This window comes from Phyllobates terribilis, unplaced genomic scaffold, assembly GCF_046119375.1.
Source record: "Phyllobates terribilis strain yellow unplaced genomic scaffold, ASM4611937v1 Scaffold_115__1_contigs__length_5345438, whole genome shotgun sequence".
In the NCBI taxonomy this organism is placed as follows: Eukaryota; Metazoa; Chordata; class Amphibia; order Anura; family Dendrobatidae; genus Phyllobates; species Phyllobates terribilis.
Window position 1 is genome coordinate 2499953 of NW_027362875.1, and position 21007 is coordinate 2520959.

A 21007-nucleotide genomic window follows, 5' to 3' on the forward strand; every position below is an offset into this window, starting at 1 on the left:
CCTGCATAAGGGGCATTACACTGTGTGGGGCATCATACATACTGCATAAGGGGCATAATGGGGGCATTACACTGTGTGGGGGCATCATACATCCTGCATAAGGGGCATAATGGGGGCATTACACTGTGTGGGGGCATCATACATCCTGCATAAGGGGCATAATGGGGGCATTACACTGTGTGGGGGAATCATACATACTGCATAAGGGGCATTACACTGTGTGGGGGCATCATACATCCTGCATAAGGGGCATAATGGGGGCATTACACTGTGTGAGGGAATCATACATCCTGCATAAAGGGTATAATGGGGGAATTACACTGTGTGGGGGGCATCATACATACTGCATAAGGGGCATAATGGGGGCATTACACTGTGTGGGGGGCATCATACATACTGCATAAGGGGCACAATGGGGGCATTACACTGTGTGGGGGGCATCATACATACTCTATAAGGGGCATAATGGGGGCATTACACTGTGTGGGGGCATCATACATACTGCATAAGGGGCACAATGGGGGCATTTCACTGTGTGGGGGCATCATACATCCTGCATAATGGGCATAATGGGGGCATTACACTGTGTGGGGGCATCATACATCCTGCATAAGGGGCATAATGGGGGCATTACACTGTGTGGGGGCATCATACATCCTGCATAAGGGGCATAATGGGGGCATTACACTGTGTGGGGGCATCATACATCCTGCATAAGGGGCATAATGGGGGCATTTCACTGTGTGGGGGCATCATACATCCTGTATAAGGGGCATAATGGGGGCATTACACTGTGTGGGGGCATCATACATACTGCATAAGGGGCACAATGGGGGCATTTCACTGTGTGGGGGCATCATACATACTGCATAAGGGGCATAATGGGGGCATTACACTGTGTGGGGGCATCATACATCCTGTATAAGGGGCATAATGGGGGCATTACACTGTGTGGGGGCATCATACATCCTGTATAAGGGGTATAATGGGGGCATTACACTGTGTGGGGGCATCATACATACTGCATAAGGGGCATAATGGGGGCATTACACTGTGTCGGGGCATCATACATCCTGCATAAGGGGCATAATGGGGGCATTACACTGTGTGGGGGCATCATACATACTGTATAAGGGGCATTACACTGTGTGGGGGCATCATACATCCTGCATAAGGGGCATTACACTGTGTGGGGCATCATACATACTGCATAAGGGGCATAATGGGGGCATTACACTGTGTGGGGGCATCATACATCCTGCATAAGGGGCATAATGGGGGCATTACACTGTGTGGGGGCATCATACATCCTGCATAAGGGGCATAATGGGGGCATTACACTGTGTGGGGGAATCATACATACTGCATAAGGGGCATTACACTGTGTGGGGGCATCATACATCCTGCATAAGGGGCATAATGGGGGCATTACACTGTGTGAGGGAATCATACATCCTGCATAAAGGGTATAATGGGGGAATTACACTGTGTGGGGGGCATCATACATACTGCATAAGGGGCATAATGGGGGCATTACACTGTGTGGGGGGCATCATACATACTGCATAAGGGGCACAATGGGGGCATTACACTGTGTGGGGGGCATCATACATACTCTATAAGGGGCATAATGGGGGCATTACACTGTGTGGGGGCATCATACATACTGCATAAGGGGCACAATGGGGGCATTTCACTGTGTGGGGGCATCATACATCCTGCATAATGGGCATAATGGGGGCATTACACTGTGTGGGGGCATCATACATCCTGCATAAGGGGCATAATGGGGGCATTACACTGTGTGGGGGCATCATACATCCTGCATAAGGGGCATAATGGGGGCATTACACTGTGTGGGGGCATCATACATCCTGCATAAGGGGCATAATGGGGGCATTTCACTGTGTGGGGGCATCATACATCCTGTATAAGGGGCATAATGGGGGCATTACACTGTGTGGGGGCATCATACATACTGCATAAGGGGCACAATGGGGGCATTTCACTGTGTGGGGGCATCATACATACTGCATAAGGGGCATAATGGGGGCATTACACTGTGTGGGGGCATCATACATCCTGTATAAGGGGCATAATGGGGGCATTACACTGTGTGGGGGCATCATACATCCTGTATAAGGGGTATAATGGGGGCATTACACTGTGTGGGGGCATCATACATACTGCATAAGGGGCATAATGGGGGCATTACACTGTGTCGGGGCATCATACATCCTGCATAAGGGGCATAATGGGGGCATTACACTGTGTGGGGGCATCATACATACTGCATAAGGGGCATAATGGGGGCATACCATATACCTCCTCCACATACCTCCACCTGCAGAGCCGCCACCACATATATGGCTGCTCTGTGCGCACAGGAGCTGTGATGAGGTCACAGGAGGGGAGGAGTCAGGGGTCACATGATCAGGAGCCTCAGTGGATGCAGGACTCTGCTGTGCTGGTTGTCATGGTGCTGGATGAGCTGAAGTTTATGTGTGGGGTCAGGAGGGGTTTACAGTGTGGATGTAGCAGAGCCGCGTGTGTACGAGGGGTACGGAGCAGAGCCGCGTGTGTACGAGGTGTACGGAGCGGAGCCGCGTGTGTACGAGGTGTACGGAGCAGAGCCGCGTGTGTACGAGGTGTACGGAGCAGAGCCGCGCGTGTACGAGGTGTACGGAGCAGAGCCGCGTGTGTACGAGGTGTACGGAGCGGAGCCGCGTGTACGAGGTGTACGGAGCAGAGCCGCGCGTGTACGAGGTGTACGGAGCAGAGCCGCGTGTGTACGAGGTGTACGGAGCGGAGCCGCGTGTGTACGAGGTGTACGGAGCAGAGCCGCGTGTGTACGAGGTGTACGGAGCAGAGCCGCGCGTGTACGAGGTGTACGGAGCGGAGCCGCGTGTGTACGAGGTGTACGGAGCAGAGCCGCGCGTGTACGAGGTGTACGGAGCGGAGCCATGTGTGTACGAGGTGTACGGAGCGGAGCCGCGTGTGTACGAGGTGTACGGAGCGGAGCAATGTGTGTACGAGGTGTACGGAGCGGAGCCGCGTGTGTACGAGGTGTACGGAGCGGAGCCGCGTGTGTACGAGGTGTACGGAGCGGAGCCGCGTGTGTACGAGGTGTACGGAGCGGAGCCGCGTGTGTACGAGGTGTACGGAGCAGAGCCGCGTGTGTACGAGGTGTACGGAACGGAGCCGCGCGTGTACGAGGTGTACGGAGCGGAGCCGCGCGTGTACGAGGTGTACGGAACGGAGCCGCGCGTGTACGAGGTGTACGGAGCAGAGCCGCGTGTGTACTAGGTGTACGGAGCGGAGCCGCGTGTGTACGAGGTGTACGGAACGGAGCCGCGCGTGTACGGAGCGGAGCCGCGTGTGTACGAGGTGTACGGAGCGGAGCCGCGCGTGTACTAGGTGTACGGAGCAGAGCCGCGCGTGTACGAGGTGTACGGAGCGGAGCCGCGCGTGTACGAGGTGTACGGAGCGGAGCCGCGTGTGTACGAGGTGTACGGAGCGGAGCCGCGTGTGTACGAGGTGTACGGAGCAGAGCCGCGTGTGTACGAGGTGTACGGAGCAGAGCCGCGTGTGTACGAGGTGTACGGAGCAGAGCCGCGTGTGTACGAGGTGTACGGAGCGGAGCCGCGTGTGTACGAGGTGTACGGAGCGGAGCCGCGTGTGTACGAGGTGTACGGAGCGGAGCCGCGTGTTTATGAGGTGTACAGAGCAGAGCCGTGTGTCTACGAGGCGTACGGAGCTGAGCCGTGTATGAGGTGTATGGCGTGGAGCCGCAGGTATACAAGGTATACGGAGCGGAGCCGTGTATGAGGTGTACGGAGTGGAGCCGCGTGTGTACGAGGTGTACAGAGTGGAGCCGCGTGTGTACGAGGCGTACGGAGCGGAGCCGTTTGTGTACGAGGTGTACGGAGCAGAGCCGTGTATGAGGTGTACGGAGCGGAGCCACGTGTGTACGAGGTGTACGGAGCAGAGCCGTGTATGAGGTGTGCGGAGCCGCGTGTGTACGAGGTTTATGGACCGGTGCTGTCTACGAGGTGTTTGGAGTGGAGTCGTGTATGAGGTGTACGGAGCAGAGCCGCGTGTGTACGAGGTACGGACCGGAGCTGTCTACGAGGTGTACGGAGCGGAGCCGTGTGTGTTTATATTCTGTCTGTCAAAAACATGGATAGAACATGAACGTGAAAAGCAGAGGTGTGAATGAGGCCTAGGACTGACACTGCGCCTCCTCTATTTCATCCATGCTGAGCTCTTCATTGAGGCTGTGGAGACGATGGGGCTGATTTATCGCAGGTTCATGCTGTTTGATCTATGTGCACGTGTTTAGGCTAAGTTTACACAAACTACTAGGTGGCGCTTCCTTTGTGCCAGGAATCTGTGCTTCCGTTTTGCAGCATTTTTCAGTGTGCGGTGCCTTGCTCTAGACCACGCCCCTTTCCAGTAAGGCGACGCCCAGTTGTTGCAGAATGTCCTGAATAAGGTATAAATGATGAAACAAGTTGACCACATAGGCGGCTTCTGTTGAATAAAATGAGAGAGTCGTAGCTGTGGAATATTGTACAATGGATAATACAAAAAAAATAGGACTCGCACACCTTTAGTATTTAATTAATCCTCTATATGGCCAATATACTAACATACTAATACTCGATGTGTCAGCGCACTGCGACTACTGATTACATGAACTCCAATATTGCTGTAAACATTAGGTGCTTTGTTAGCGTTTTTTGATCAACAAGCACAAAGCCTCCAACCACGTCAAGGTGACCTTTTAATGTGAATGGTCCCTAACAACTATATGTCCTACCTCTCTATGTGCCAAACCTTGTGTTGGAAAGATGGGTGGATAAGGGTGTTGAGCCCTGGAGGGGGCCATAGTGTGCTGACTAGTGATGAGCGAGTATGTTCGGTTAACCCTTTCGGCGAGTATGCTCGGGCGAGTACCGAGTATTTTCAGCGTACTCGGTGATATGTTTGAATCACTCCCGTGTGCATGATTTGCGACTGTTTGACAGCTTTAATAAATGTAAGGAATGCTTGTTTCTTAAGCATTAGTGCGCTTCTGGTCGGGTCTTCTGTTTACTTGCCCCTGTATCATCAAATGATGCACAACACACTTACGGTAGTCTATAGTCGCCCCAATAATTTTGATGATGGCTCCTTCGCAATTTAGTGCAACCTCTTGAAGTGAGCTGGGTGTAAGTTAACTTTAGGAGCACGGTCTGGTCATTTTACACATTTTCATGGATTAAACACTTTTGACTGTGCCAGGAAAGTTCTGATGTTACTTATCAATTACTTTTGTAAAGCCGCCTCTTCAGAGAGGAAGAGGACTAGAGCTCTAGCTCCACAATTTCCCAGAGGAGCATGCATGGCTTATAAGTCTCCTCACTCTGACATGCCAGGCTTGGCTTGTCACTCTCCACAAGCAGAAATGTTAACCCGTAGACCTGTTTTGTAAATCTGAAAAGCCCAACCACATCTGACATTGTTGCATGAGCTTGTATCGTACCATCCATACTCCGTGAATATTATATGCCTTACAGCATACATGTCAAACTCTGGCTTGAGGGCCAAATCTGGCCTGCAGGGTTGTTATATTTGGCCCGCAACACCAGAACCGCCACCCCCATGTGTGGCCATTATTTGTATGGAGGACTAGGTGGGGCCCATCATACTGTATACTGGTTGACCCGTGACTTTGTCCAAGTTTTTCATTTTGACCCTCTGTGTGTTGGAGCTTGACATCCCTGCCTTATGTTCTCAGGATTATATACACTGCTCAAAAAAATAAAGGGAACACTCAAATAACACATCCTAGATCTGAATGAGTGAAATATTCTCATTGAATACTTTGTTCTGTACAAAGTTGAATGTGCAGACAACAAAATCACACAAAAATCATCAATGGAAATCACATTTATTAACCAATGGAGGCCTGGATTTGGAGTCACCCCTAAAATTAAAGTGGAAAAACACACTACAGGCTGATCCAAGTTTGATATAATGTCCTTAAAACAAGTCAAAATGAGGCTGAGTATTGTGTGTGGCCTCCACGTGCCTGTATGACCTCCCTACAACGCCTGGGCATGCTCCTGATGAGGCTCAGTATTGTATGTGGCCTCCACTTGTCTGTATGATCTCCCTACCACACCTGGGCATGCTCCTGATGAGGTTGCGGATGGTCTCCTGTGGGATCTCCTCCCAGACCTGGACTAAAGCATCCGCCAACTCCTGGACAGTCTGTGGTGCAACGCGACATTGGTGGAGGGAGTAAGACATGATGTCCCAGATGTCCTCAATCGGATTCAGGTTTGGGGAACGGGCGGGCCAGTCCATAGCTTCAATGACTTCATCTTGCAGGAACTGCTGACACACTCCAGCCACATGAGGTCTGGCATTGTCCTGCATTAAGAGGAACCCAGGGCCAATCGTACCAGCATATGGTCTCACAAGGGGTCTGAGGATCTCATCTCGGTACCTAATGGCAGTCAGGCTACCTCTGGCGAGCACATGGAGGGCTGTGCGGCCCTCCAAAGAAATGCCACCCCACACCATTTCTGACCCAATGCCAAATCGGTCATGCTGAAGGATGTTGCAGGGAGCAGATCGGTCTCCACGGCGTCTCCAGACTCTGTCACGTCTGTCACATGTGCTCAATGTGAACCTGCTTTCATCTGAGAAGAGCACAGGGTGCCAGTGGCAACTTTGCCAATCCTGGTGTTCTGTGGCAAATGCCAATCATCCTGCACGGTGTTGGGCTGTGAGCACAACCCCCATCTGTGGACGTCGGGCCCTCATACCACCCTCATGGAGTCGGTTTTCAACTGTTTGTGCAGACACATGCACATTTGTGGCCTGCTGGAGGTCATTTTGCAGGGCTCTGGCAGTGCTCCTCCTGTTCCTCCTTGCACAAAGGAGGAGGTAACGGTCCTGCTGCTGGGTTGTTGCCCTCCTATGGCTCCCTCCACATCTCTTGGCATCTGCTCCATGCTCTGGACACTGTGCTGACAGACACAGCTACCCTTCTTGCCACAGCTCGCACTGATGTGCCATCCTGGATGAGCTGCACTATCTGAGCAACTTCTGTGGGTTGTGCTGTAGACACCGCCTCATGCTACTGTACCTCTAGGGGTGAGAGCAATGGCAAAATGAAAAAGTGACCAAAACAACAGCCAAAAATGATGAGAACAGAGAGATGGTCTGTGGTCACCACCTGCAGAAGCACTCCTTTATAGGGGGTATCTTGCTAATTGCCGATCATTTCTACCAGTTGTCTGTTCCATTTGCACAACTGTAGGAGAAATTGATTCAGTGTTGCTTCATAACTGGACAGGTTGATTTCAGTGTTATTGACTTGGAGTTACATTGTGTTGTTTAAGTGTTCCCTTTATTTTTTTGAACAGTGTACTTTGCCAAACTGTCTTTATTTGGTAATACACATCACAAGAAGGGGTTAAAACAATAAGAGTCCCAGTTTGTTTTCTTGTACCATATACCTTCCATAATAAAACCTTCAGATAAGCTTTAGTGGTTCTCCTGAAATGACCCCGATAGAGGACTCAAACCTGCACTATGTCTACAAGACTGAAGAATGTTCAAGTTACCTCTGTGTCAAAAGAACTGGGGTCAATATGGAGAGTTGTATCCAGTGGCGGAAAACTGAGGCTTCAGATGATCGGCAAGCTCAGATGATGTTCATCACCATTATAAACAAGCTTGTGAATCAACTTGTGAAGACTCAGCATGCTGGGCAGTACAGATGATTAAAGTGGTTGTTTGGTCACAGAATACTGATTAATTGGATCGGTCATCCATAGGAGATCGGTAGGGTCCAACATCTAACAACCCCGCAATCAACTGTTATTTGTTCTGGTGTATGCAGGTTAGAAACACTAAGAACAAAGCTGCAAAGTATAGCTGCATTTAATCTGTAGTAGTCACTACAAATTACTTGTGAGGCCACATCTAGAATGCGGGATCCAGTTTTGGGCTTCACATTTTAAAACATATTCGGAAGTTAGAGTCAGTTCAAAGGCGGCAGCTAGATTATTACAAGGGACGGAGGCCTCATATGATGAGAGGTTGGAAAAGTTGGGCTTTTTTAGCTTAGATAAACGAAGCCTCAGAGGAGATCTCGCGTATATGTATAAATACATGTGAGATCAATACAAAGGACTTGTGTAACGAGATGGGTGGTGGAACCACTGTGCCGTGGTGCAAGGAGAGACTCGGGAAAATAACTAGGGACCTCAAGAAATTTGACTTCGGATGTACAGGGGCTTGACTACTCCATGACCCAAGGAGGGGCGAGGAAGGTGGACCAGGTGCTAATCCGGGTCTGAATTCGGGAAGATAGCAACTGACCCCCAAGGGACAGGAGGCAGGAACAGGCGGGCACGGCGGGAAGACAGGTTGATAGACAGGCAGGTAAATGGAGATACATGCACTGGGACCTGAGAACTAACAAGAGTGTTTAGCAAACAAATTTACAACGTTGCACAGGCACCTCCATGTTGGAGGAGGTGCCTTAAGTAGTTTATTTTATTTATTTATTTTACTCACTTACATAGCGCCATTAATTCCACAGCGTTTTACAGACATTATGGGCACTGTCCCCATTGGGGCTCACAATCTACATTCCCTATAATTATGTCTTTTGGAGTATGGGAGGAAACCGGAGAACCAGGAGGAAACCCACACAAACCCCTTGCAGATGTTGTCCTTTTAGTGTAATCCAACCATTGGCCAGGGACATTCAGAATGGCATGCGGCCCCTTAAGAGGCAGGAAGTGCGCGTGCCCCCCCAAGCACAGTACTCGGGGATCTGTTAGTTGTGCGTGTACCCCGGGCAGTGTCAGTGTGTAAAGAGGATGGAGGAGTGGGACACTCTAGCCGGGGGCCGTGGCGGTAAGGGGGTCGGCGTCTCTGCCGCGGGAGAGGAGCAGGAGGAAGAGACGCAGGCGCTACAACTTGCACATGACTTATTCCTTTCAAGAACCAGGGGCGCTCATTACGTTTGGAGGAAAGGAGATTTTGGCAGCTAAATAGGAAAGGATTCTTTACAGTTAGAGCACTCAGACTGTGGAATGTCGACCACAAGACGTAGTAATGGCAGACACTAGAACAGTTTTTAAAAAATGGCTGGATGTTTTTATCACAACAAATGGCATTGTGGGTTTTAAATAATCTAGCGATAGAGAATGTATAACTGGTGGAGGAAGGTTTAACTTGATGGACCGGAGTCTTTTTTCTAACAATCAATATAACACCAGCTACTTAAGCTCGGCTACTATTCTTTGCGGCCCCTGCAGCTCAGCTCCATTGCAGTGACTGACAGAGGGCAGAAATGTAGAGGGAGAAATTGTGCGAATGCCTGTACAGGTCGAATAAACTTGTTCATAAAATCTGTTATGGCAATCTGCCAACAGCAGGGGGTGCCATTGCGCCCAGGCGTCGCGATGGGAGGGAATAAAGGAGACCACAACCCGGTGATGCTCAGCAAGAGTCCCTCACTGTGGGAGGGTCAAGAGTATATTTTTATAGGTTTTCCAAGGGGGTTTACAGAATTGGGGCCCCTCTACAAAGACACTCAATTGTCTAATTAATCCAGTAGTCTTACTTAATTGGTTACACCCAGTTATGCAACATTACATCTATTACTTATCTACTTTAACATAATACTCTTGGCAGGCGGCCATCGTCATCTCAAGTTCACTTTAGGAAAAGTCATTATTGTTCTTAAAGTTATATGAAACTCTTAATCACCATCTTGGATATCTGTATGTCGCAGCCGAAATTCTTCTTAGCACAAAGTCTTATAGAATTCAAACACATCACACAATTAATATAAGAATGGAATCTGTTCCTTCACAAAATCCTTGCGAAAAGCGCGATATCCATTGAAGATGTTGATTAGGGTTAAGTGAATCAGCTGCTCAGTGGAACTCTCTCTCATAGTAATGGTTATCTCATTCACTTGAGTAGGATGGTACGTCAAGAGGAGGCAAGAACATATACAAGAGAGCAGAAAGTAGTCATAGCTAAGATTGTAACTTTAATTTCTGATGCTTCGCAGAGGTGAAATCTAGTACTATGGGATGAGAGGAAACCTGAATCAAATTAATTTGGAATGGTAAATCTGTGAATCTGAGAAGGGAGTTGGCAAAATCCTGCTTTGACTCCCACAAAGACAGCTATTTATGAAGTAAAACCAAAAGAGTCATTCCACATACAGTTCCTCATGGTTTAATGGGAATGACTCCACAACAGTTACTAGGTGTCCATCATTTTTGAAGGTTGGTACTGTAAAATCTTTGGAAGTGCCCCCCAGCCACCACTATGCTTCACCGTAGGCAGGGTGTTCTTTTTAGCATTTGCTTCATTCATCCTCTTTCAATAATACTTTTATCCATAGGACTGAAAATGTTCAGTTTTGTTTCATCGCTCGACAGGAGAGAATCCCAAAATTCCTGTGACTTATTGACATGATTTTGACACTGTTAGAGCTGACAACTCTGGTCAGTGAAGGTGTACTTCTTGGAGATGGGTCATGTTTCCTTCAAGTCCAGGTAGTGTAGCCAGTGTTCCTGGGACTTTGAATGTTCTTAGAGTTACAGCTGGAAGTAGTCTTTACAAGTTCAATGTCTTTGCAATCCCTTTGTATTCTTTTCCTTGTTTCCAATCAGCAATGGTCTCTTCACAACTTTTTCAACCACTCTCGAGAACACAAGAATATTAATGAACCAAAGGGAGATAACCATAAAGACTGGGCTAAGATTCCTCAGGAATGAGGCAAAACCGATGTCTGGGTATGTAGCAATGTTTACAGCTGGTGATAGCGGCCATAATAATAATTTTTATTTTTATAGCTCCAACATGTTCCGCAGCACTTTACAATTTTAGGGGGGACCTATACAGACAATACAGAAGTTACAGAATAAGCATAACTCATATCAAAAGGAGTGAGGGCCCTGCTCACAAGCTTACAGTCTATGAGGAAATAGGGGGGACACAAAAGGTATCATGTACGTATGTTATATAATGTAGCCATAATATACTAAATAGGGTATGTACATAACACTACATGAACTGTTCACCAGTCAGTACGTGTACATTACAGACTATTATGTGCATGGATGGTATGAACATGAATTTGAAGAAAATTTTAATATGGGCTAAACTAGGACAGTTAGATAAGTATATTGAGGCGATAGGCCAGTCTAAAGAAATGGGTTTTTAGTGCACGCTTAAAACTGTGGGTATTGGGAATTAATCAAATTGTCCTCGGTAGTGCATTCCAAAGAAATGGCGCAGCACATGAGAAATCTTGGAGACGAGAGTGGAAAGTTCGTATTATGGAGGATTTTAGTTTAAAGTCATTGGCAGAACGGAGGGCACGGGTAGGGTGGTAGACTGTGACGAGGGAGGAGATGTAGGGCGGTGCTGAAGCATGGAGCGCTTTGTGAGTAAGCGTGATAAGTTTATTTTGAACTCTGTATTAGATGGGCATAGGGAAGAGGCATCGGTGTAGCGGTTTGTAACATACCTGGCGGCGTCCTTGCATAGTGGTCCATCTCCCACTGTGCAGGGGCGCGCACTTGTTCTCCAGTCCAGAATGTCTCTCTGGCTTCCCTCCATGCTGTCTGTTTGTGTCTGTTTCTGCTGCTTAAGGGCGGCGCCCGATCACTTCCTGCTTTTTGTACCTGCTGTGGGTCACACCCCTTGTGCGTCCTCAGCCTATTGCTGTCTGTCACCTGGTATATAACTCAGCTGCTCCAATCAATCCCTGCCTGAGCATTGTGTTTCATTCAGTGTGTGCTTGCACTCTGAAGGTGCCAGGTCCCGTTCTGTGTTCTCTTGTCTGCCTATCCTGGAGGCTGTATTTCCAGGCCTGTCTGAACACGCTCCTAGCCTGTTCCTCCCGCCTTCTAGGGGCCGATTACCTAGACCAGCTCCTGTATCTTGTCTGTCCTGTCTGAACACGCTCCTAGCCTGTTCCTCCCGCCTTCTAGGGGCCGATTACCTAGACCCGCTCCTGTATCTTGTCTGTCCTGTCTGAACATGCTCCTAGCCTGTTCCTCCCGCCTTCTAGGGGCCGATTACCTAGACCCGCTCCTGTATCTTGTCTGTCCTGTCTGAACACGCTCCTAGCCTGTTCCTCCCGCCTTCTAGGGGCCGATTACCTAGACCCGCTCCTGTATCTTGTCTGTCCTGTCTGAACACGCTCCTTGCCTGTTCGTCCCGCCTCTCTGGGGGCCGTATTCCCAGACCCGCTCCTGTATTCCGCTGCAGTGTCGGTCTCCTCCGTACACTCAGTTCCAGTCTGAACTCTCTCCTATCCTTTACCTGTTTTGCCTCTATGTCCGTTCCCTTCCTTTTTCTGCAGAGTCTGAACTCGTACCTAACTCCTGCTTGTTGTCTCTGTACTCCCGTTTGTGAGTTTGTGGTCCACTCGCTACTTCACTGCAAGTACCCTGTGGGTATCTGGCTCTGCCTTTCCCTTCCTGTTTGTTCTGTGTGAACAGAGCCCTGTCCCCCCTGCTCAGCCTTGCCTGCTCTGACTCCTTTGCTCACTGCTTCGGCGGTTTTAGCCTGCTCTGACTCCTTTGCTCACCGCTCCGGCGGTTCTAGCCTGCTCTGACTCCTTCGCTCACCGCTCCGGCGGTTCTAGCCTGCTCTGACTCCTTCGCTCACCGCTCCGGCGGTTCTAGCCTGCTCTGACTCCTTCGCTCACCGCTCCGGCGGTTCTAGCCTGCTCTGACTCCTTCGCTCACCGCTCCGGCGGTTCTAGCCTGCTCTGACTCCTTCGCTCACCGCTCCGGCGGTTCTAGCCTGCTCTGACTCCTTCGCTCACCGCTCTGGCGGTTCTAGCCTGCTCTGACTCCTTTGCTCACCGCTCCGGCGGTTCTAGCCTGCTCTGACTCCTTTGCTCACCGCTCCGGCGGTTCTAGCCTGCTCTGACTCCTTTGCTCACCGCTCCGGCGGTTCTAGCCTGCTCTGACTCCTTTGCTCACCGCTCCGGCGGTTCTAGCCTGCTCTGACTCCTTTGCTCACCGCTCTGGCGGTTCTAGCCCGCTCTGACTCCTTTGCTCACCGCTCCAGGCGGCCTCGTCCTGCTCTTACTCCTTGCTCACTGCTCCGGCAGTCTCGCTCAGCTCTGACCCTTTGCTCACCCCTCCAGGCGGCCTTGTCCTGCCCTGCTCTCGCTCACCTCTCTGGGCGGCCTCACTCTGCTGTGTTTGTCCGCCACATCTGTGGTTCTGTTCCCGAGTCCCAGTGTGTACTGGGTCCTATTCCCCCTGTGTTCCTACCTGCTAGTGCCTCCCTGTCTGCACTCTAGCCATGCTTGCCTGTACCCCCCTGCCTGCATACCCGCCTGCCTGCATACCAGTCGTGCCTGCCTATTCCTACCAGTCTGTTCCTGTATTCCCCTGTGTGGGTCAACAGCCGTGTCCGGGGTCTGTCCTGGAGTAGCACCTGGTCCCTCTGCTCGGTTCCTCCTTGGTGCACTGGCGTCGTATGCCGTCGTGCGACCCTGGTCGGATCGGGTGAATACCTAGTTACGCCCCTCCAGGCATTCACTCTCCGGCACGGTCCAGTGGAATCACACGCACACGCCGCTCAGCCCAGGCGTGTGCATTACACGGTTGGAGAGGAATATGATCCTTGCTGCTACGTTAAGGACGGATTGGAGACGGGAAAGTTTAGAAAGAGGGAGACCGGTTAGTAAAGAGTTGCAGTAGTCCAGGCGAGAATGAAAAAGAGCTACAGTAACAGTTTTTGCCGAGTCAAAGGTAAGAAAAGTTCTGAGTCTAGAGATGTTTTTGAGGTGTAGATTACATGAATGAACGAGTGATTTGATGTGAGGAGCGAAGGAAAAATCTGAATCAAATATTACCCCAAGACCGCGGGCATGTTGCTGGGGAGTAATGGTGGAGCCACAAACGGAAATAGCAATATCGGGCATAGGTAGGTTAGTGGAGGGAGGAAATATAAGTAGTTCAGTTTTTGACAGATTCAGTTTTAGATAGAGGGAGGGCATACTGTTAGAGACAGCGGAAAGACAATCACTGGTATTTTGTAATAATGCAGGGGTGATGTCTTGAGCAGAGGTTTATAAATGTGTGTCATCAGCATAGAGATGGTACTGAAAACCGAATCTGCTGATTGTTTGTCCAATAGGAGCAGTGTATAAGGAGAAAAGAAGGGGGCCTAGCACTGATCCTTGAGGACCACCGATAGTAAGGGGAAGGAGAGAGGAGGAGGAGCCAGCAAAAGATACAGTGAAGGAGCAGTCAGAGAGGTAGGAGAACCAGGAGACAACAGTGTCGTTGAGGCCAATAGAGCATAGTGAGCAGGAGCTGGTGATCCACAGTGTTGAATGCTGCAAAGAGATCCAGGAGAATCAGCAGGGAGTAGTGACCATTAGATTTAGCTGTTAGTAGATCATTAGAGACTTTAGGGAGTGCAGTTTCAGTAGAGTCTAAAGAGTGGAAACCAGATTGGTAAGGGTCAAGAAGAGAGTTATCTGAGAGATAGTGGATTAGACGGGAGTGGACCAGGCATTCCAGGAGTTTAGAGATAAAGGGAAGATTGGAAACAGGTCTGTAGTTAGCAGCGCAGTTCTGGTCAAGGGATAGTTTTTTTAAGTAATGGATGTATGCTGGCGTGTTTAAAAGAGGAGGGGAAAAATAACAGATGAGAGGGAGAGGTTGAATATTTTAGGTAGGTGAGTGGCGACAGCTGGAGAAAGGGACTGAAGGAGATGTGAGGGAATAGGGTCACTGGTGCAGGTGGTAGGGCGAGAAGATGCAAGGAGCCTGGTCACTTCTTTTTCCGTGACTGCATCTTGCTCATTTTCTGACTTCAAACCAATGTTGGAGGGAGGAGCATGCATAACATTTGGGGATTGGGAGAAAATTTCCTTTCGGATATGGTCAAATTTTTCTTTGAAATAGTTGGCCAGATTGTCAGCGCTGAGGTCGGTGGTCGGGGCCTGTGCTGTTTGATTAAGGAGAGAATGAAAAGTGTCATAGAGGTGTTCAGGATTATTGGACAGTAAGATGATGAAATTATTAAAGTAGGTTTGTTTGGAGAGGTGAAGGGCAGAGTTATATGTTTTAAGCATAAATTTAGACTGGATGAAATCTTTGGCCAGATTAGATATTCTCCACAGCTGTTCGGCACACCTGGAGCACCGCTGGAGAAAACGTGTTTGCGGTGTGTGCCAGGGTTGTCATCGTCTGTGCCGAGTTGTTCTATGTGTAGGAAGTGCGGCTTCATTCAGGACGCATTGCAATATTTCGTTATAGTGCATCAGTGCAGGGTCAGGACATGAGAGGGAGGAGATTGGGGCCAATGATGATTGCAACGTTTTCATAAATCTCTGGGTGTTAATGGCGCATATATTTCTATAAGTGTGGAAAGTGGGGGTGTCATGAGTAGGGTTACAGTTCTTGACAGAGAATGAAAGAAGGTTGTGGTCAGAGAGCGCAAGAGGAGAGTTAGTAAAGTCATGTACTGAGCATAGCCGGGAGAAGATCAGGTCCAGTGTGTTCCCGTCTTCATGTGTTGGAGAATTAGTAAGTTGTGAAAGGCCGAAGGAGAAGGTTAGCGATAAAATATGAGCGACAGATGGGGAAAGGGGATCGCCAATTGGGATGCTAAAGTCACTCACGATGAGAGTGGGGATGTCGCAAGATAGAAAATTTGGAAGCCAAGTGGAAAAGTGATCCAGAAACTGACAGGAGGTGCCCGGAGGGTGATACAGAACCGCCACTCACAGGGAGAAAGGCCGGTAGAGTCTGACAGTCTGGACCTCAAAAGAAGGGAAGATAAGGGAGGGTACTGGGGGGAAAAAGTACATTTTGTTGAAAGGAGCAGACCAACACCTCCACCTGATCTGTTGTCGGTTCTCGGGGTATGAGAGAAGTGTAGGCCACCATATGAGAGAGAGCAACAGCGGCCGTGGTATCCGACTGCTGGATCTATGTTTCAGTGAGAACCAGAAGGTTGAGGGAATTGAGAGGAAAAAGTCATGGATGTAGGAGAGTTTATTACATGCTGACTGCACGTTTCAAAGGGCACAATTGAAAGAGACAGAAGGCATGCAAGGAATATTAATGAGGTTAGCAGGGTTTCTGAATGTAGCAGTGAAAGGGTTCTACTAAGTACTCAAGATGCAGCTCATGAAGGGATGGAATCATTCTTGGATGGCAGGAGTCATTAAACGTGCAATTTTGTGGTGAATTTAGAGAAACCACATGTTATATTAGTTGTGTTGAGCTTTTTATATTGTTCTTGTTTCATTAGTTTATTGCAAACAGCAAAACGTTTGTAAATTCTGGAAATAAACGGAATTTGGAAAGGAAGTTGAATAATTTTTATTGCAACTGTATGTATAATAATTACTTTTATATTTGGTAGCACTTTACAATTCACAGGGTACTTGTACAAATAAGACTTTTCCATAGAATACGCTTGGTTATTATTCAAGGCAGCTCATAAAATGGTAGAGACAGAATCTAAAAATAAAAAACAGAAAATCCCATTGTATGATTTTTGCATAATTAATTTGCATTTTATTGAATGATATAAGTATTTGATCAACTACCAACCAGAAAGAATTCTTTTTTTTTTTTGTTTAAGAAGCCCTCCTACTCTGCATTCATTACCTGTATTAATTACACCTGTTTGAACTCGTTACCTGTATAAAAGACACCTGTCCACTCAATCATACTCCAACCTCTCCTCCATGGCCAAGACCAAAGAGTTGTGTAAGGACACCAGGGACAAAATTGTAGAACTGCACAAGGCTGGGTTGGGCTACAGGACAATAGGCAAGCAGCTTGGTGAGAAGGCAACAATTTTTGGCACAATTATTAGAAAATGGAAGAAACACAAGATGACCTCAATCTTCCTCGGTCTGGGACTCACCTCGTGGAGTAAGTATTATTCTGAGAGATGTCAGTAATCAGCGCAGAAATACACGGGAGGATCTGTTCAATGACCTGAAGAGAGCTGGGACCACAGTCTCAAACATTACCGTTAGTAACACACTACGTGGTCGTGGATTAAAATTAAAATACTGCAGGGCACGCAAGATCCCCCTGGTCACGTCAGCACATGTTCAGACCTGTGTGAAGTTCACCAATGACCGTATAGATGATCCAGAGGAGGCATGGGAGAAGGTCATGTGGTCAGATGAAACCAAAATAGAACTTTTTGGTATCAACTCCACTCGCCATGTTTGAGGGAAGAAGGACGAGTACAACCCCAAGAACACCGTCCCAACCGGGAAGTATGGTGGGGGAAACACCATACTTTGGGGGTACTCTTCTGCAAAGGGGACAGCACGACTGCACTGTATTGAAGGGAGGATGGATGAGGTCATGTATTGCAAGATTTTGGCCAAAAACCTCCTTCCCTCCTCTTTCTGCATGACAATGACCCGAAACACATAGCCAGGGCAACTAAGGAGTGGCTCCGCAAGAAGCATTTCAAGGTCCTGGAGTGACTTAGCCAGTCTCCAGACCTGAACCCAATAGAAAATCTTTGGAGGGAGCTGAAATTCAATGTTGCTCAGCGACAGCCCCGAAACCTGAAAGATCTGGAGAAGATCTGTATGGAGGAGGGGGCCAAAATCCCTGCTGCAGTGTGTGCAAACTTGGTCAAGAACTACAGGAAACATCTGAGCTCTGTAATTGTAACAAAGGTTTCTGGATCAAATATTAAGTTCTGTTTTTCTATTGTATCAAATACTCATTTCATACAATAAAATGCTAATTAATTATGTAAAAATCATACAATGTGATTTTCTGGTTTTTATTTTTAGATTCTGTCTCTCACAGATGAAGTGTACCTACGATAAAAATTACAGACCTCTCCATTCTTTGGAGGTTGGAAAACTTGCAAAATCGGAAATGTATCAAATACTTATTTTCCCCATGGTACACACATACAGCACAATCCAGCCCATCTCCTCTTCAGTTCCTATAGACTCCTGCTGTTAAAGGACCTTTGGTGACATTATGGTAACATGACCGTGATGTCACCAAAGGTCTTTAAGCAGTCTTAACCTCAGAATAGAAATACTAAGGGGTCCTAAAAGAGTGAGAGCCTTGATAAATTGCCCAGTTTGCCCTCCCCCTTCCCTCCAATACCAGCCCTGCATACCAGCCTGTCTCCTCTTCAGTTCCTCTAGACTTCTGCAGTTAAAGAACCTTTTTGGCATATGCCGGTAACTATTGTATTTTTTGTATGATGTCAAATAAGTACGTTTAAAAAAATAAAAATGATTATTTCCCCTTGAGAGCAGTTTGAATACTATGAAGTTGTGTGGGTAAAAATTTCCAACATACTAAAAATAATTATGATTTATGATTTTAATGTGAGTTTTTAAGATGGTCTATAAGACTTGATCTCTTACTAAAACATTTCTCACAATCTGGGCATTAAAATAGCTTTTCCCTTGTGTGGCTTCTTTAATGTCTAACGAGATCTACTTTACCCCTGTAACATTCTCCACATTCTGATCATCAATATGGCTTCTCCCCTGTGTGAGTTTTCACATGCTCAATAAGATTTGATCTCTGATAAAAAACATTTCCCACATTCTGAACATGAAAAAGGCTTCTCCTCTGTGTGGGTTCTCTGGTGTCGATCAAGATCCGCTTTCCGAATAAAACATTTCCCACATTCTGAACATGAAAAAGGCTTCTCCCCTGTGTGGGTTTTCTGGTGGTTATCGAGATGCTGTTTCTGAATAAAACATTTCCCACATTCTGAACATGAAAAAGGCTTCACCCCTGTGTGGGTTTTCTGGTGATAATCAAGGTGCTCTTTCCGAATAAAACATTTCCCACATTCTGAACATGAAAAAGGCTTCATCCCTGTGTGGGTTCTCTGGTGGATATCAAGATGCGCTTTCCAATTAAAACATTTCCCACATTCTGAACATGAAAAAGGCTTCTTCCCTGTGTGGGCTTTCTGGTGGCTATCAAGATACTCTTTCCGAATAAAACATTTCCCACATTCTGAACATGAAAAAGGCTTCTCCCCGGTGTGGGTTCTCTGATGTTTGAGAAGATTTGATTTGTCTGTAAAACATTTCCCACATTCTGAACATGAAAAAGGCTTCTCCCCTGTGTGGGTTTTCTGGTGGTTATAAAGATGCGCTTTCCGCATAAAACATTTCCCACATTCTGAACATGAATATGGCTTCTCCCCTGTGTGAATTCTCTGATGCATAACAAGATCTGATTTATAATTAAAACGTTTACAGCATTCTGAACATGATAATGGCTTCATCCCTGTGTGGGTTCTCTGGTGGATATCAAGATGCGCTTTCCAATTAAAACATTTCCCACATTCTGAACATGAAAAAGGCTTCTTCCCTGTGTGGGCTTTCTGGTGGCTATCAAGATACTCTTTCCGAATAAAACATTTCCCACATTCTGAACATGAAAAAGGCTTCTCCCCGGTGTGGGTTCTCTGATGTTTGAGAAGATTTGATTTGTCTGTAAAACATTTCCCACATTCTGAACATGAAAAAGGCTTCTCCCCTGTGTGGGTTTTCTGGTGGTTATAAAGATGCGCTTTCCGCATAAAACATTTCCCACATTCTGAACATGAATATGGCTTCTCCCCTGTGTGAATTCTCTGATGCATAACAAGATCTGATTTATAATTAAAACGTTTACAGCATTCTGAACATGATAATGGCTTCACCCCTGTGTGGGTTCTCTGGTGTCGATCAAAATCCGCTTTCCGAATAAAACATTTCCCACATTCTGAACATGAAAAAGGCTTCTCCCCTGTGTGGGTTTTCTGGTGGTTATCAAGATGCTCTTTCTGAATAAAACATTTCCCACATTCTGAGCATGAAAAAGGCTTCTCCCCTGTGTGGGTTTTCTGGTGGTTATCAAGGTGCTCTTTCCTAATAAAACATTTCCCACATTCTGAACATGAAAAAGGCTTCATCCCTGTGTGGGTTCTCTGGTGGATATAAAGATGCGCTTTCCAATTAAAACATTTCCCACATTCTGAACATGAAAAAGGCTCCTTCCCTGTGTGGGTTTTCTGGTGGCTATCAAGATACTCTTTCCGAATAAAACATTTCCCACATTCTGAACATGAAAAAGGCTTCTCCCCGGTGTGGGTTCTCTGATGTTTGAGAAGATTTGATTTGTCTGTAAAACATTTCCCACATTCTGAACATGAATATGGCTTCTCCCCTGTGTGAATTCTCTGATGTATAACAAGATCTGATTTATGATTAAAACGTTTACAACATTCTGAACATGAATATGGCTTCTCCCCTGTGTGAATTCTCTGATGTATAACAAGATCTGATTTATAATTAAAACGTTTACAACATTCTGAACATGAAAATGGCTTCACCCCTGAGTGAGCGCTCCGCTTCTTAACTCCCTTTCTGTGCTCAACATTCTGTAATGAATCAGAAGATAGGACCACTTGATCATAAAATAGATCTTTGCTGTGAAGGGCTGATGTTATATCTGAAGGAAAGGCATGCTCTTCATATGTATCTGGTGCGATACCATGATCATCTGCTTTCAAACCTGAGGATATCATATGTCTTTCTGAGTTCCTGGTAAAGACGTCTGCCAACAATAAAACAAATATATTTGTAATAATGTAACTGTATCTTTATATTGTTAATGTTATATTTATTAGGAGTTCTATATGAAATAGCAAAATTCAGTTATTAACCAACTAAAAGTGTGATGCCAAAATAGATCTCAATCTATTGATAGAGAAAGATACTGATATTAGGGCACTACACAGTTTTTCAGCAGTTTTCTGATTTCAGTGTTGATCCTTAAATGCACTTTAGCACAGAGCAGGGCAGCGCGATGGAGCAGGGCAGCGCGATGGAGCAGGGCAGCGCGATGGGGCAGGGCAGCGCGATGGGGCAGGACAGCACAGTGGAGCAGGGCAGCGCGGTGGAGCAGGGCAGAGCGGTGCA

The 21007-nt window shown here is 47.3% G+C and overlaps 2 protein-coding genes across 2 annotated transcripts in view; both read right to left on the bottom strand.

Moving 5' to 3' along the window:
* LOC141201435 (uncharacterized) overlaps positions 1 to 21007 on the bottom strand; it is a 345711-nt gene that overhangs the window by 311153 nt on the left and 13551 nt on the right. The gene's annotated exons all lie outside the window — the stretch shown is intronic.
* LOC141201401 (uncharacterized) overlaps positions 16643 to 21007 on the bottom strand; it is a 54028-nt gene continuing 49663 nt past the window's right edge. The window contains exon 8 of the mRNA XM_073663393.1: positions 16643 to 20686. Coding sequence (XP_073519494.1) covers positions 18592 to 20686 — 2095 coding nt within the window. The 3' untranslated portion in view covers positions 16643 to 18591. The remainder of the gene's footprint in view (positions 20687 to 21007) is intronic.